The sequence below is a fragment of the Rhinatrema bivittatum genome, chromosome 3 (genome assembly GCF_901001135.1).
Source record: "Rhinatrema bivittatum chromosome 3, aRhiBiv1.1, whole genome shotgun sequence".
Taxonomy (NCBI): Eukaryota; Metazoa; Chordata; class Amphibia; order Gymnophiona; family Rhinatrematidae; genus Rhinatrema; species Rhinatrema bivittatum.
Window position 1 is genome coordinate 314,658,719 of NC_042617.1, and position 13,393 is coordinate 314,672,111.

A 13,393-nucleotide genomic window follows, 5' to 3' on the forward strand; every position below is an offset into this window, starting at 1 on the left:
TTCACCCACTTTATATTATACGGGAATTAATTCCACATTACCACATAAAAACCAAAAGTCAAGGAAAAAGGGGTTTACAGTGGGCTCAGGTAGGATAAGACCTGTGACCCACAGACACCCGTTCTTGACAGCTGTGCAGCCCACAAGATTACCCCTCACTCACACAGGGCATTAAGGAACTCAAAAAAACAACAGAATTACAGTGGCTCTGGTAGAATCAGACCTGGGATGCGGAGACACACACTGTATCAAGCAACACAAGTGCAAAACGCCTTCTCTTTATTAGATATTGAAGAAGCTCTTGCAAAAGAGATTGAAGCGATATCCGAAAAGAAAGAAGAAACCCAATGCATACAGAAATGTCACCCCGCAAATACAAATGCAATAGAAAAGAGTGAAGTGGATAACAAAACTCAGCTAAATAAGTCACAAAAGGAGTCCAAGAAAAGCAGTAACCTGAACGAGAAAAGCTGGAAAGCTATGAGCATAAATGCTCGTAGTTTGGGCAATAAAATCCCAGATCTGCAAGCCCTAATGGTGGAGGCAGACTTGGACATTGTTGCTGTCACGAAGACGTGGTTCACGAAATCTCATGATTGGCATATGGCCATACCGGGCTATAACTTAAGGAAGGACAGAGACGACAGAAAAGGGGGAGGAGTGGCTCTTTATGTCAAAAACAATATCCAAGCATCTGAGCTGCAAGGAAGATGGGGCAAAGAAGAAGCACTATGGGCCGACCTCAAAAAAGATGATGGGGCATCCATTTTTATTGGCGTGGTTTACAGGCCTCCAAATCAAATGGAAGAGCTTGACAGAGATCTGGTTGAAGACATCCAAAAGATGGGAAAGAAGGGAGAAGTGGTGATTGTTGGAGATTTTAATCTGCCGGATGTAGACTGGAGAATCCCTTCGATGGAATCTAACAATAGTAGAGAGATAGTGGATGCCCTGCAAGGGGCTCTGTTCAAACAAATGGTAATGGAACCCCACCAGGGAGGGACCTATTTCTCAATTTGATTCCTTTGAGATCCAGGATGGGGCGAAAGCAACCCTCCTTCTTGGGTACAATGAAATAATTGGAATATTGGTCCGATATGATATTATCAAATCGATATATGATCTGTTTCATGAATGTCGGTATAAAAAAGTACTAAATAAATAAAATAAATTTTCTTGTAACATGGGCACTGGGATCACAGCCCGCAGGCTGAGGAGTCTTGACAACGTACACTCCACTGTCTATCCCTTCTGCAGCGAGCTGCAGGGAGACACCATGAAAATGTTCTGAGGAACGCCGAGAAACTCCAGAGCACAGCTATCTTATCACCTCCGGAAACCACTGGTCTGACATGATCTCAATCTACCTCTGATAAAAAGGAGAGGCAGGCGACCCCCTATCTCCTGTTCCCGGGAGTGGGTCAGCACACCCTCACCGAAAGGGTCAGGAAGGGCATCGCCACTCGAGCCCGTGCCCCATTTGGTCTGTCTTGGACGAAGGACTGAGACTTACCCAAAGGTCGAGCCCTCTAAGAAGCTGCTCCTCTGTAGGGTCGAAAATGTTTGAAAATCCCTAGCGTGACAAGCATGGCACCTGATTCTGGTAACCGAGGAATATGGAATTCACCCCCACTTGTTGGCTTTTTTTTTTTTTTTTTTTTTTTTTAACTCACTCCCAAACCAGAATGATCCTTTAAAAGGCCATTTTGTAGGATTAGATTTTTAAATTGTCTTGGCAACAATTCATCAGCCATAGCTGATGCTTACGATCATCCAGGGTGGTGAGGCCATAGGGCAATACCCTGAAATTCAAACCAGATGAGAAAGCAAGAGTGATCCACCAGGGAAAGCAAGAGGCCACCTGCAATTCATAGCCACCGCCTCAAGCCTGCTTAAAGATAACCTCTTCTCCGATCCTGCGCCTCCTTAAAGCCACTCTCCCTTCCCATAGGGATAATCATCCGCTAGTAATGGCACACACCAGCACATCCACTTTCAGAAAATGCAACTGCTCTCTCTCTCTCTGCCAGATCCAGCGCTATCAAGCCTTGTCCTTTAAAATTAGCTTCCAGAGCAACCCATTCAAGATCAATCTCCTGTGCGTGTGATTCAGTAAACAAAATTATTCAAATTAGGGCCAGCGGTAAAAAGAGGCGCTAGGGACACTAGCGCGTCCCTAGCGCCTCCTTTTTGACAGGAGTGGCGGCAGTCAGCGAGTTTGACAGCCGACGCTCAATTTTGCTGACGTCTGTTCTCAAACCCGCTGACAGCCACGGGTTCGGAAACCGGACGCCGGCAAAATTGAGTGTCCGGTTTTTAATCGCGAGCCGTGGGCCGATTTTAAATTTTAAATTATTTTTAACTTTTGGGACCTCAGACTTAATATCGCTATGATATTAAGCTGGAGGGTGTACTGTTTTTACTGCTTTTCTGTACACTTTCCTGGTGCTGAGAGAAATTAGCGCCTACCTTTGGGTAGGCGCTAATTTCTGAAAGTAAAATGTGCGGCTTGGCTGCACATTTTACTTAGTGAATCGCGCGGGAATAACTAATAGGGCCATCAACATGCATTTGCATGTTGCGGGCGCTATTAGTTTTGGGGGGTTGGACGCGCGTTTTCGACGCGCTATTACCCCCTTACTGAATAAGGGGTAAAGCTAGCGCATCGAAAACGCGCGTCCAACCCCCCAAAACTAATAGCGCCTGTATGTAAGGAATCTAAATGGGATTCTTTTTTGGCTCAAACATGGAATCAGCATTCGGCACCCCCAAGCATCTCTCAGTGCCTGGGTGATCCGAGCCGGCAACTCATCTCTATGAAAGAAACACAACATAGTTCTATACGGCTCCAACCCCAGAAGAATTTCTCATCCTCCAGGGAGTAATGCTCTCCATCATCCGGGCCACCTGGGTCCCTATCAGGTGACCCGCAGTAGGTATAGACGAACTCTGACTCTTACCTGTAGCACCAGGCATGTGGGGATCCACAGTTTGTGATCCTGAACTTAGGTCTACCACGATGGTGTCTGAGCAAAACTTGTGAGAGGGGCCTAGCCAAAGTCTACTTAACCCGCCAAGCTGTTTCACGGCAGACTTGCGCATAGAAAAGTGAACAAACACAGCAGTGGCCCATACCAAAACCAGGGGGAATCCATCCTGTGTCCACTGAGTAGCCTTCCTCCACTGATGAGCCAGACAGGGGAGCCCCAAAACCAGGCGAATCCTCTGACAGGTCCCCCATCCAATCCAATTCCCATATCATGCTGGGAAGTACGGGTTCAGTAAAAGCAGCTGGAGATAACTCTGCCTGAGCATCCAAGTAGCACTGACACAAGTTAGGGAGGACGCCAAGCTGAGATGCCTGAATATGGCAAGCAGCACAAAGGTAAACAACCTACAGCAGCACACTCTAAAAGCATCTGACAATTGTGCGCCCAGCTGTGAACCCGCACAAGTGAGCGTGGACAGGGCACCCAAAAACAAAATCTGTCTATTAAGAGTCTAAAGTATAAGTGCACAATACACGGTCCAGGTAGGCGCCCACCTGGGCATGCAAGCATGGACAGACATCAGATGTTTTCGTGGAAGATGTGCATAGAAAAGCAAGCAAACGCTACAGCAGCCTACGATGTGGCCTAGCCAAAAGACTGCTCAACCTGGCAAGCTGCCACAACTCCCCAAGCTCCCTCGGAGGTGGGAATGGACGGATCAGCACCAAGCCTCAAAGACCAGAAGGGGAATGGAAATCCTCACTTTTTTTTTAAACTCTTTACCTGAGTTCAGCCCATTCCAGCAGAGTATAAAGTTGGTCTCCGGCTGCAGGGGGAGAAGGCAAAGGCCTTCACCGCCGCACTCAGCTTCCTGTACCCGCTAGCCTCTCTGCTGTTTCTCTCTCCACAGCCGGAAATCCAGCTACTAGACCAAGGCATTCTACTGAGGGAGGTATCCGCAAATATCACCTTAGGAAAACTCAATTGAGGGAGGGACCTATGAGGTTTCACCACAGGACAGCTTAGGCAAATTCATTTCCTTCTTCTTTTCTTTCATTTTCTATTTTTTTTTTAAAGAAATCTCCAACAGGGAGATTCACGTCCACCATCTGCTGGAGATGGAGAATACAGGTGGACTGTTGGTAGTGCAGGGGTGTATATATACTGTGATGTCAGCTTTGCTCCATCTCCATCTGCTAGTGGAGGTGCTTAACCCACTGGTGTGGATTAACCTGTCTGAATGCTAAGAAAGCTTCTTTTAAATTCTCTTAGCCTGCTTAATTTCTTTTTAACATCTAACTTGTCAGTGCTCATGCTCTTCCTTATTTTCCTCATTTGGGTTTGCTTGCCATTTTTTGAATTATGCCCTTTTGGCTTTAATTGCTTCTTTCACCTCTCTATTAAACCACGCCAGTAGTCATTTGGTTTTCCCTCAACTTTTTTAATGCATGGAATACATTTTGTCTGGGCCTTGAAAATGGTAACTTTAAACAATGTCCATGCCTCCTGTATGATTTTACATTTAAATTGCTTTTAGATTTTTTTCTAACAAATTTCCTTATAATTAAATGCTACTGCAATTGTTTCCTTAATATACGCCCTCTATTGATTGTGTCAAATTTTATTGCATTATGAACACATTTGTTAATGAAATCAAACCACACACTTGTAAACTTTTGGAGATCATTAAAATTTATTTACAGATTTTGCTAAACCGCTTATCACAGAAAAACTGTGCTGAGCAATGTACAAAATAAACAACAAAATCACATAATAAAATTGGGTAAACGAAATAAATCAATAAAATATTTTAAAACTAAAAACCTCAAGAAAAAAAACCTGAAAAAAATAAGCTTTCAACTGTTCTCTAAAAATTTTATAATCAGTAAGACTTCTCAATTCAATCAGCAACTCATTTCATAGGGTGGGGCCTGAAACGCACAAATTGTCTGAAGCTGACAAGTTTTCAGACCTTAATCTACAGACCTTAGAGAGCTAGAGGGAACATATCTCATCACCTTGTTAAACAAAGAGGCAGAAACAGCAGAATTAAGAGCTTTGTGAACAAGAGTCAATAACTTGAACTGGATCCTGTACTTGACAGGCAGCCAATGAAGTTGCCGAAGCATGGGAGAAATATGCTCCCCTAAGAGACAGGGCATAATAAATCGAGCAGCAGCAATTTGTAATAGTTGAAGTTACATAAAATAAATTCGCACGGAGTGTGATACACCATTGTTATGTAAACACATATGTAAATGATCAAGGAAAAGTACTCAGGTTATGTGCCAGTACTTGTAGAGGAGCACCCAAAGGTAAACTATAAATAGGAACCTTCATTTTCAGTTTTTATTTTATTTCTTCTGGGAATTTATCAGTGTTTATTACAAAAAGAACAAAAATATTTACCCAGGAAAATGACATTTTCCCATTGATTTCTCCTATTTTGTTCTTGTAAAAAAACACTGATAAATCCTTAGGAAAAACAACATAAAAAATGGTCCCTAATTATAAATCACTGGATTTACCTTCCCTTAGTCCATATTAGAAGGATGAGAAAGCATATTATGATATAAACTAATCCACTTGAGAGTGAAATACCTGTAATGTCACTGCTTAATACTATCACCCATACAAACAAACCACATTAAATGTTCTGATCTCAAGATAATCACACAGAGTGGGGAACATTCAAATTTCTGAGCATAAAATTTTAACCAGTAAGCCTCTAGTCTCATCATAGTTGCTACATGTGTGCCATATTATCTTACAACCAGAAAATATTTTGTAAACATTTTTATTTATCTATATATATAAAAAATGTTCTCTTGTGTTTTTATCTATACATTGCCTCCTATCCCATGACTTTTTAATTTCATCAACAGTCTCTCGTAAGGTACTTTGTCAAATGTTTTCTGAAAGCTCAGATACACTATTGTAGAAATTACTTACCTGATAATTTCATTTTCCTTAGTGTAGATAGATGGACTCAGGACCAATGGGTATAGTGTACTCCTGATAGCAGTTGGAAACAGAGTCAGATTTCAATCTGATGTCAGCACTACATATACCCATGCACGAGGCTCTGCTCTTCAGTTTTCTCCTCGAAAAGCAATTATGGATATGTGTGTGTTTGGATAATTTTGATTAACTTGGTTAACTTGATTAACTTGAGTAACATGATTAACTTGATACTTGATTACTCGGATTGGTTGACGTGGTTTCTAGCTGGAGACCGCCAGGGCACTCAACCGAGAAGCGCTGACACCTGGTAATATGGGTGTCTGAACTAGAGATAAGGGTTGGCTTACCTGTGCTTGTGTTGCTCGGGGGGGGGGGGGGGGGGGGGGGGGTTCCCTCGAGGATTCTTGATTACAAGGCAGCCATGGGCGGGGTGCTGAGTCCATCTGTCTACACTAAGGAAAATGAAATTATCAGGTAAGTAATTTCTACATTTCCTAGCGTGTTGCAGATGGACTCAGGACCAATGGGATGTACAAAAGCTACTCTCAAACTGGGTGGGAGGCTGCCCGTGGCCCATTTAGTACTGCCCTTGTGAATGCTGTGTCCTCTTTGGCCTGAACATCCAGGCGATAGAATCTCGAGAAGGTGTGGATGGATGACCACGTTGCCGCCTCACAGATCTCGGAGGGTGACAGCATCTTGGTTTCTGCCCAGGACACTGCCTGGGCCCTTGTGGAATGGGCCTTGACTTGTAGAGGTGGAGGCTTGCGCCTGCCTCTACGTAGGCCACCTTGATTACTTCTTTGATCCAGCGGGCTACGGTTGCCCGCGAGGCCGCTTCCCCTTGCTTCTTCCCGCTGTGAAGAACGAATAGATGGTCCGTCTTTCATACAGGTTCCGATCTTTCCAGGTATCGGACTAGAAGTCTGCCGACATTCAGATGGTGAAGAAGGCATGAGTCTTCCAAGTCCTTATGCTCGTCTGGAGATGGCAGCGAGATGATTTGGTTTAGATGGAAGTGAGAAACCACCTTTGGCAGGAAGGAGGGTACAGTGCGCAGCTGTATGGATCCCGGCATGAATCTGAGGAACGGCTCCCGGCATGATAGTGCTTGAAGTTTGGAGATTTGAGCAGATTTCCATGAGGAACGCTGTCTTCAAGGTCAGGAGCCGTAGGGACAGACCACGAGTTGGTCTGACCGAAGCTCCCGATAGGAAGTCTAAAACGAGATTGAGATTCCATAGGGGTATCTGCCACTTTAGAGGTGGCCAAATGTGCTTGACCCCTTTTAAGAAGCGGGAGATGTCTGGTGGGCTGCTAGGTTGGTGCTGTCCATCCTGGGTCTGAAGCTGGCCAGGGCGGACAGTTGCACCTTGATGGAGTTGAGGGACAACCCTTTGTTCACGCTGTCCTGCAAAAATTCCATGATCATGGGGATTTTGACTGTCCGCAGAAGGATGTTGCGGTCCTCAAACCAGGCTTCAAATATTCTCCATACTCGTATATATGTTAAGGAGGTGGAGAACTTGCATGCTTGGAGCAGTGTGTCAATCACTGGTCCTGAGTATCCACTCTTTTTCAGGCAAGACCTCTCAATGGCCAGAACGTAAGAGAGAATCTCATTGGGTCTTTGTGGAGGATTGGTCCTTGCTGGAGTAGATCTCTGTGTGGAGGTAGGCGTAGAGGGTTTCTTGCCAGAAGTCTTCACATGGCCGCGTACCACGGTCTTCTTGGCTAGTCCGGGGCCACTAGAAGTATCAGCCCTCTGTGGTGTTTTATCTTGCAGATGATTCTGCCCAGTAGTGGCCATGGAGGAAAGGCGTACAGTAGGTCCTCCTGTGGCCAGGTCTGGATGAGGGCATCGATTCCCTGGGACAGCGGTTCCCGTCTTCAGCTGAAGAACTTGGGAACCCGGGTGTTGGACCCGGTTGCCAGAAGATCCATGGCTGGGGTTCCCCAGTGGTTTACTATCCGCTGGAAGGCTGCTGTAGACAGTGTCCATTCCCCTGGATCCAGACTCTCTCTGCTGAGGTAGTCCGCAGTGACGTTGTGTTTTCCCGCGATGTGGGCGGCTGATATCCCTTATAGGTTTGATTCTGCCCACGTCAGTAGGGGCTCTATTTCCAGAGACACCTGCTGGCTTCTGGTTCCCCCCTGGCGGTTGATGTAGGCCATTGTTGTGGCGTTGTCCGACATAACTGACCTATTTACCCCGGAGTCTGTAACTGAACCATAGGCAGGCTAGTCTGATTGCTCGGGCTTCCAGTCGGATTATGTTCTGTGCCAACTCTTTTGTCCCATTGCCCTTGAGCCGTTAGCTCCTGAAAGTGGGCTCCCCATCCTCGCAGGCTCGCATCTGTGGTGAGCAAGGTCCATTCTGGTGGGGATAGGCTTGTTCCCTCGCTCAGATGGTCTTCTTGTAGCCACCATTGTAGCTGGTTCCGAACCTTCGCCGGTAGCCGGAGGGGCCGGAGTAGTTTTGAGACATCGGGTTCCACTGTGACAGTAGGAAATGTTGCAGGGGCCGCACATGGGCCCTTGCCCACGGGATGACTTCTATGGTTGATGTCATGAGTCCGAGGACTTGGAGATAGTCCCATGCCGTGGGAAGAGTGGAGTTCAACAATGCTCGTAGCTGTTCCATCAATCTGCTTCTCCTTGTAGGGGGAAGGGTGACCTTGTTCCATTTGGTGTCAAACCGGACACCCAGGTACTCTAGGGATTGGGAGGGATGCAGGTGGCTCTTGGGTGTGTTGACGACCCACCCGAGGCTCTGCAGTAGTTCCTTGACTCTGGTGGTTGCTTGAGGCTTTCCTCTGGCGATTTCGCTCTGATCAGCCAATCGTCCAGGTATGGGTGCACGAGGATTCCTTCTTTCCTCAGTGTCGCCGCTACTACCACCATGATCTTGGTAAACGTTCGGGGAGCTGTAGCTAGCCCGAATGGTAGGGCCTGGAACTGGTAGTGATGGCCCAATATTGCAAAGCGTAGGAAACGCTGATGGATACGATCGATAGGTATGTGGAGATAGGCTTCTGACAGATCCAGGGAGGTCAGGAATTCTCCCAATTGTACCGCCTTTATGACCGAACACATGGTTTCCATGCGGAAGCGGGTACCTTCAGGTAGCAATTGACGGTCTTGAGGTCCAGTATGGGTCGGAATGTTCCCTCTTTCTTGGGCATGATGAAGTAGATGGAATAGTGCCCAGAATTTTGTTGGTGCATGGGCACCGGTGTAATTGCCTTTAGGGCAAGGAGTTTTGATAGTGTGGTTTCCACTGCCTTCCTCTTGGAGGGGTCATGACACGGAGAAATCACAAACTTGTCCGGGGGGATGCTGTGGAAGTCCAGGTAGTATCCCTCTCGGATGATGGATAGGACCCAATTGTCCAACGTTATTTCGACCCATCTTTGGTAAAATAGGGTGAGTCTGCCCCCTATGATCTCTTCCTGTAGATGGGTCTGCTGATTCCCATTGTGTTTTGCGGCTGGGGCCTGGCCCCGAGCCGGCTCCTCTTTTGTTGTGTCTGTTCCGAAAGGACTGTCCCCTGCTAGCGGGGCGAGGGGCTTGGTAAGTGTTTTTGTATAGTCTAAAACACTGGGATCCTCTGCCCTTGGGTGCCCGGGGAGAGGGGCATTGGTTCTTCTTGTTTCTGTCCTCTGGTTGACGGGGTATTGCGGACTCTCCCCATTTGTCGGCTAATTTATCCATCGCTTCTGAACAGGAGTGTTCCTCTTAAAGGCATTCTCGTGAGCTTCGTCTTAGAGGTCATGTCGGCTGACCAGCTTCGGAGCCAGAGCTGTCTTCTGGCTGCCACTATGGACAAGAGGCTCCTGGCTGAGGTGCGTACCAGGTCTGAGGTCGCATCCATGAGGAATGATATTGCCGGGTCTAATGCCTCAATTGGCATAGTTGCGTCCCTGGCCATAGCCAGGCAGGCGCGTGATACCACGGCGCAGCAGGCAGCGATCTGTAAGGTCATAGATGATACATCATAAGACTGCTTGAGGCTGGATTCCTGCCGTCTGTCATTGGCATCCTTGAGTGAAGCTCCTCCCTCGACTGGTGGCCTCTGGACTGTCCCATTCCAGGTCGATCAGTTGTTGTATGGCCTGTAGTGTAGGAAAATGGCGTGACGTCTGGCGGAGCCCGGCCAGGAAGGGCTCGCCTTGGACTCTGCTGTGTTGCATGTGTCCGGGATGGCCAATACCTTCAGACTCGTGGCTACGAGATCTCATAATTTGTCTTTTGGAAAGAAGCGCATCATGGTTCGATACCGTTCTGTTCCTGGAGGGATTTCCCCCTCATACAGAGGTTCTGGATTCCTCCTCAGAGTCATCTGTGTCCTCTAAGGGGAGGTATTTGTCCAGGGGAGGCTCATCTGGTGGAGGCTGGGAGGGGCATGGGAGGTTCTGGACCACTGGCGGGGGTTGTGGCTGTGTCGCTGGTGGCCCTGTCTGTGCGTGGATGTAGGATTGCAGCTCAGCGAAGAATCCCGCCCAGGTGAAGTTGCCTGGGACCGCATTGGGTCTGATGGCGTTCCCAGAGGGCTCCCACCATGGAGGGGCCTAGTCGGGAATAGAGAGGTCCGGAGTGGTCTCGCTGGTGGATCTGGAGTCCTCTCCAGGCTGAGGGGGACCTTGTCTCGGTTTCACCTGAGCTTCTTTGCATAGCAGGCACAGGGTGGAAGTCACCTCGGGCTGTGCCGCTCTCAGGTGGCATGCCGGACAGAGGGCTTGACCCTTAGCTGTCTTGGACAGTGGTGCCATGATTTGCGCGTGAATCGTGCACAGGTGCGCGTGCCAGGAGGCCTGGTTATGCACTCTGGGTGCGCCTACGTTGTGCGCGTAGGAGCGGAAGATGCGCACGGGCCTAGTTGTGCGCTTGGCACCATTGAGCGGCCGCTGTGCGCACGACGCAGATGCACGCGCCACTATACGCACAAGTACTTTGTGCACCCAGCTGGCCACTGTGCGCACGGCTCAGTTGTGCGGACGATACAGCGACCAAGGGGGGGAAGGCGCCGGCGACCACGTGGTAAGATGACTGCCCCCTCAGGGGGTCTCCACGTGAGGACTCTCTTGCTGGATCGGGGTCTAGCTCGGACAGGGCTGCTCAACCCGATTGTACAGACGCCGGAGGGACGATCTGTGCGGCTGTCCGAGCCTCGGAGACCGGAGACTTGGAGAAAGTTTTCTACCTTACCTTGTCTTGGCGCTTCCCGGTCCTCTGCCGGGCGGTCTCCGGCTGCGGGGGGAGAGGGATTACCTTCTCCGCTGCGCTCGGTTTTGCACCCACTGCCTCTCAGCAGAGGGCTCCCATTGTGGAGGGGCAGAGTCGGGAATAGAGAGGTCTGGGGTAGTCTCGCTGGTGGATCCAGAGTCTGACCAAGCCAGGACAGAGGCTTACTTCTGAGGGATCTCGGAAATCACCTCAGGAAATCTCAACTGGGGGAGGGACCCTTAGGTTTCACTGCAGGAGAACAGGGCTTGTTTTGGAGGTAAGGTTTTCTTTGTGTCTTCTTTAAATTTGGAGTTTTGTTTTCTAACACTGTGCAAGCTTGTGTGAAGTCCCGAACTGCTATGGAGACGGAAAAAACTGAAGAGCAGAGCCTCGTGCACGGGTATATGTAGTGCTGACGTCAGATAGAAATCTGAATCCGTCTCCAACTGCTATCAGGAGCACACTATACACATTGGTCCTGAGTCCATCTGCTACACGCTAGGAAAATCACCTTTATCCACATGTTTGTTCATGCCTTCAAAAAACCATAGCAGATTAATGAGGCAAGACTTCCCTTGGCTAAACCCATGCTGGGCTTGTCCCATTAAACAGTGAGTAAAGTGAGTGGGCAGTTAGCAAACTATCCCAAGAAAAATGTACAATTTTATCATTAATAAAGCACATTTAAAACACAAAAAAAATCTAACAAAAAAAATTCACCCTCCATGCACCCTCCAAAACACAAAAATAAAATAAAATAACATTGGCCTTACCCATACAGTGGCTTTCCTTGGAGCAATAAAAAATGCCTTGAATCCTAGACAGCCAGCATCTAGGTAGTGAATTCCACAAAGCCCGTAACTAAAACAGAGATTAATTATATGAATTATATTTTCTTACTCTTGCCCGTCTCTGGTCATTGAGGTTTCTAATATGATCTAGTCTTTTTTGTTAATTAAAAAGGGACTTGTCACCTTATGACCTTGCATCCTTCACTAGGGATGTTCATTCTACATTACAAGTGTTTACTGACTCGTGTCTTGCCAATCTAATCTATGCAGAAATCTACAAAGAATCATGTTTTCTATTCACCAATCCATATGATGGAACTATAATACAGATCTAAGGAGACCAAGTAACAGGAAGATGGGGAGAACAGAAGGTAAGGAAAAGTGCAGCGTATAAAAGCAAATGAGATAGAATAGAAAATTATGTTGAACGAGAATAAACACCACTGGTAAAGTGAATAAACCCTTTCCCAGTTCTTGTTTGTGCTCACTCTAGCACACATGAAAATAAGAAATGCTATCCAGGTCAGACCAAGGTTTACAGAGCCCAGCATCCTGTCTCTGATGGGGTCACAAGTACCCAGCACACTCCAAGGACAGCATTAGCTTTCTTTAGTCTAGCTGGTTAAAGTGAAATTGCTTACCTGTAATGGGTGTTCTGTGGCAATATCTGAAGGCTCAGAAAGAAAAAATAAAACTTTCTTGGCATGACTGGGAGTCTCGTGCTGCCATCGCTGCACAAGCCTTTTCAGTTTTTTCACACTGAACAGGGAGTAGGGAGGGAGGGAGGAATTGTTATGCCATCCATGGAGAATACCCATTGCAGATAAGCAATTTTGCTTTCTCTGTGGACAAGCAGGAACAAACATCTCCCAAGCTGAGGGTTGTATGGAATAAAAGAAGTTTATCTGATAACTAGAAATCAGAGTTGCTTACCTGTAACAGGTGTTCTCCCAGGACAGCAGGATGTAGTCCTCACATGTGGGGGACGTCACTGGACGGAGCCCTATCACGGAAAACTTTTCTGTCAAAGTTTCTAGAACTTTTGACTGGCACACTGAGCATGCCCAGCATGCCTTAATCCCTGTAGCCATAGGGGTCTCCCTTCAGTCTCGTTTGTAGCAAAAGGTGCGAACAAAAAAATAAAACATTTCGGACCCAACTCCACGGGGTGGCGGGTGGGTTTCGTGAGGACTACATCCTGCTGTCCTGGGAGAACACCTGTTACAGGTAAGCAACTCTGCTTTCTCTCAGGACAAGCAGGATGGTAGTCCTCACATGTGGGTGATTAGCAAGCTACAGGCTGACTCATATTTGTTTGGACCAACAGCATACTACTGTTGGGAAAAATGAGGCAGCCTGAAAATCACAACAGATTGGATGTGGAAGGAGTTGGGATTATACTGGAAATAAGTTCTTCAAGAC

At 47.3% G+C, this 13,393-nt stretch overlaps 1 protein-coding gene across 3 annotated transcripts in view; it reads right to left on the reverse strand.

Annotated features, from left to right (window-relative positions):
- Positions 1-13,393, reverse strand: part of GTF3C2 (general transcription factor IIIC subunit 2) — a 265,747-nt gene that overhangs the window by 71,101 nt on the left and 181,253 nt on the right. The window contains exon 15 of one of the 3 annotated variants that reach the window (XM_029595224.1): positions 11,954-12,041. The exons of the other annotated variants lie outside the window; for them this stretch is intronic. Within the exon in view, the coding sequence (XP_029451084.1) occupies positions 11,954-12,041 (88 nt within the window). The remainder of the gene's footprint in view (positions 1-11,953; positions 12,042-13,393) is intronic. 3 annotated transcript variants of the gene reach the window in all.